This window comes from Oncorhynchus masou, chromosome 12, assembly GCF_036934945.1.
Source record: "Oncorhynchus masou masou isolate Uvic2021 chromosome 12, UVic_Omas_1.1, whole genome shotgun sequence".
NCBI classification, from domain to species: domain Eukaryota; kingdom Metazoa; phylum Chordata; class Actinopteri; order Salmoniformes; family Salmonidae; genus Oncorhynchus; species Oncorhynchus masou.
In genome coordinates, this window is record NC_088223.1 from 36,994,503 (window position 1) to 36,997,884 (window position 3,382).

Sequence of the window (3,382 nt, forward strand, 5' to 3'; positions counted from 1 at the left end):
TGAACATAACAAGATTCAACAACTGAGACATAAACTGAACAAGTGCCACAGACATGTGACTAACAGAAATTGAATAATGTGTCCCTGAAAAAAGGGGGGTCAAAATCAAAAGTAAGTCAGTATCTGGTGTGGCCACCAGCTGCATTAAGTACTGCAGTGCATGTCCTCATGGACTGCACCAGATTTGCCAGTTCTTGCTGTAAGATGTTACCCCACTATTCACCAAGGCACCTGCAAGTTCCCGGACATTTCTGGTGGGAATGGCCCGAGCCCTCACCCTCCGATCTAACAGGTGCTCAATGGGATTGAGATCCAGGCTCTTCGCTGGCCATGGCAGAACACTGACATTCCTGTCTTGCAGGAAATCACGCACAGAATGAGCAGTATGGCTGGTGGCATTGTCATGCTGGAGGGTCATGTCAGGATGAGCCTGCAGGAAGGGTACCACATGAGGGAGGAGGATGTCTTCCCTGTAATGCACAGCGTTGAGATTGCCTGCAATGACAACAAGCTCAGTCTGATGATGTTGTGACACACCGCCCCAGACCATGATGGACCCTCCAAATTGATCCCCCTCCAGAGTACAGCCCTCGGTGTAACGCTCATTCCTTCAATGATAAACGCGAATCCGACCATCATACCTAGTGAGACAAAACCACGACTCGTCAGTGAAGAGCATTTTTTGCCAGTCCTGTCTGGTCCAGCGACGGTGGGTTTGTGCCTATAGGCGACGTTGATGCCGGTAATGTCTGGTGAGGACCTACAAGCCCTCAGTTCAGCCTATCTCAGCCTATTGCGGACAGTCTGAGCACTGATGGAGGGATTGTGCTTTCCTGGTGTAACTCGGGCAGTTGTTGTTGCCATCCTGTACCTGTCCCGCAGGTGTGATGTTCAGATGTACCAATCCTGTGCAGGTGTTGTTAAACGTGGTCTGCCACTGCAAGGATGATCAGCTGTCCGTCCTGTCTCCCTGTAACATTGTCTTAGTCGTCTCACAGTACAGACATTGCAATTTATTGCCCTGGCCATATTTGCAGTCCTCATGCCTCCTTGCAGCATGCCTAAGGCACGTTCACGCAGATGAGCAGGGATCCTGGGCATCTTTCTTTTGGTGTTTTTCAGAGTCAGTAGAAAGGCCTCTTTAGTGTCCTAAGTTTTCATAACTGTGACCTTAATTGCCTACTGTCTGTAAAGCTGTTAGTGACTTAACGACCGTTCCACAGGTGCATGTTCATTAATTGTTTATGGTTTATTGAACAAGCATGGGAAACAATGTTTAAACCACAATGAAGGTCTGTGAAGTTATTTGGATTTTTGCGAATTATCTTTAAAAGACAGGGTCCTTTTTGCTGAGTTCATAATTCATTTAAAAGTAAAATAATTGATGTAGCATTCGCAGATTGCCTCTTTAATCTAATGCACCCGGAGGTGCAATGTTTTGTAACAGCAGGCTTGCTACATGACACCACTTACAGCCTACTGGAAGCTCCTAATTAATTAGGATCACTATTTTGTTTATTTCTACCAGGCTCCATTTCCCATTTGCTCCTACAGTCTGTACCGTGTCTATTCCTACTAAATTTTCTGTCACTCAGTACAGCTCTCTCATGCTCTCTCTCTCTCTCTCTCTCTCTCTCTCTCTCTCTCTTTCTATAATATCAACTCAATTCTTCTTCTTTATCTATTACCACTCATCTCGCACTGTCTTGAGCTCCTCAGTCTCTTGCCTTGTCAACCTGTCCTGCTCAACTCTTTCAATTTAAATTACATTTGTCATTGGCAGGAAAGATAAACATTTAGCAGGGGTAACAAATCAGACAGTTGACAAAATAACTGACTGTCCAGAGTACAGATGAAGTTATGGGATGTGAAGGAACTATATTCAATTTGTTTTACCCCATGGCTACTTCCTGTGTTCAGTTATACCGGCCCTCCCTAAATCTCACTGCTGTAGCTTTAATCTACTTTGAAGATTTTGTCATGCCTCCTCAGCCAATTACATTATTTTCAATACCTAAAGCTCTCTCTCTGTCCATTTTCTCTCTCTCTCTCTCTCTCTCTCTCTCTCTCTCTCTCTCTCTCTCTCTCTCTCTCTCTCTCTCTCTCTCTCTCTCTCTCTCTCTCTCTCTCTCTCTCTATCGCTCTCTCTTTGCTTCCACTATTTAATCGCTTTGTGCTCTAGAAGTTTTCCTGGAGTGACTAATTCTGGTAGCCATGTGAGTTTCTATGTGAGTGTGAACTATGTGAATGTGTGCTGCCTCCTTACCTCTGAAATACATGAAGTCCTAAGGAGAATCTCAATTGCATACTCCTAGCATACTCTCTCCTCACCTCCTTAAAACCCATTAGAGGAGAAGGTCAGAGGGGAAGGACCTCTGGCTTTCTCATCCAATGGGTTTTAAGGAGGAGGCGAGGAGAGAGGACACGAGGTGTATGGAATTGAGATTCTCCCCTAGTCAGGCGGGTATTATGTAATTGAGCTGTTTATTATGTCATGTAGTTGTATATTATCTGTGTTGTAATGAGTCCTCCCGTCCAGCAGGTGGTGGACCAGGCAGCCAGAAGACCATTCTCCATGAGGAGCAGTGGAAGATGCCGGCTCTGCCAGCGCTGCTGCTGTCGATTTACTTCCTCTTCCTGTTGCTGACCATGGCCCCACTCTCTTTCACCCAGGCTCCCGCCCTCTCCTCCGTCAGAATGGGTGGGTTTCCACTACCACAACCACAGAGTAAAATGGTCTATATCGTAAAAATTTAAGAAAACTAAGGTTATGGTTAGGCATACGGTTAGCAGTGTGGTTAAGGTTAGGGTTAGGTTTAAAATCACATTTTAAGAAGATAAATTGTTAAAAATGAGCATGGTTTATTACTTTGTGGCTGTGGTAACTAGTGACGGCTGAATGGGGATCCCACTGCCATGGCTGACAAGAACAAACACTCCTCAGTGGCTTTACCCACTTTAAAAAAAAAATCGTATGTGTTGCCGATTTGATGAATGGGGTTTTAGTTCACCATATGTACCATGAGAGTACACGAAACAATACAGCACAGTAAGCTGCAGTACAGTACATTTTACAGTACAATAGTCTATAAATGTCTCCATGGATACTGTAGGCGAATTGAAGATCAGGAAGTAAAGGCTTGGATCAGATAAGGCATCATTCCTCTGTAATTGTAATGTAAACAAGAGTCGTTACCATCGTTACCATAAAAATGACACGATAATTGGCTGTGTCAATGGGTTCCTTAACTAATTGGTTAAACCATTTGCATATGTACATTTTGCTGACTTCACCGATGTGATCATCATTCAGTGATCATCCTAAATGTCAGGTGACCGGTCTTCCAATTTTCCCCCTGAATAACCTTTCCTTGAAAATGTC

General features: G+C 44.4%; 1 protein-coding gene across 1 annotated transcript in view; it reads left to right on the forward strand.

The window, feature by feature from the left end:
* Nucleotides 1-2,587: 2,587 nt before the first annotated feature.
* LOC135549991 (glutamate receptor ionotropic, kainate 5-like) overlaps nt 2,588-3,382 on the forward strand; it is a 37,624-nt gene continuing 36,829 nt past the window's right edge. Inside the window, exon 1 of the mRNA XM_064980411.1 lies at nt 2,588-2,701. Within this exon, the coding sequence (XP_064836483.1) occupies nt 2,593-2,701 (109 nt within the window). The 5' untranslated portion in view covers nt 2,588-2,592. The remainder of the gene's footprint in view (nt 2,702-3,382) is intronic.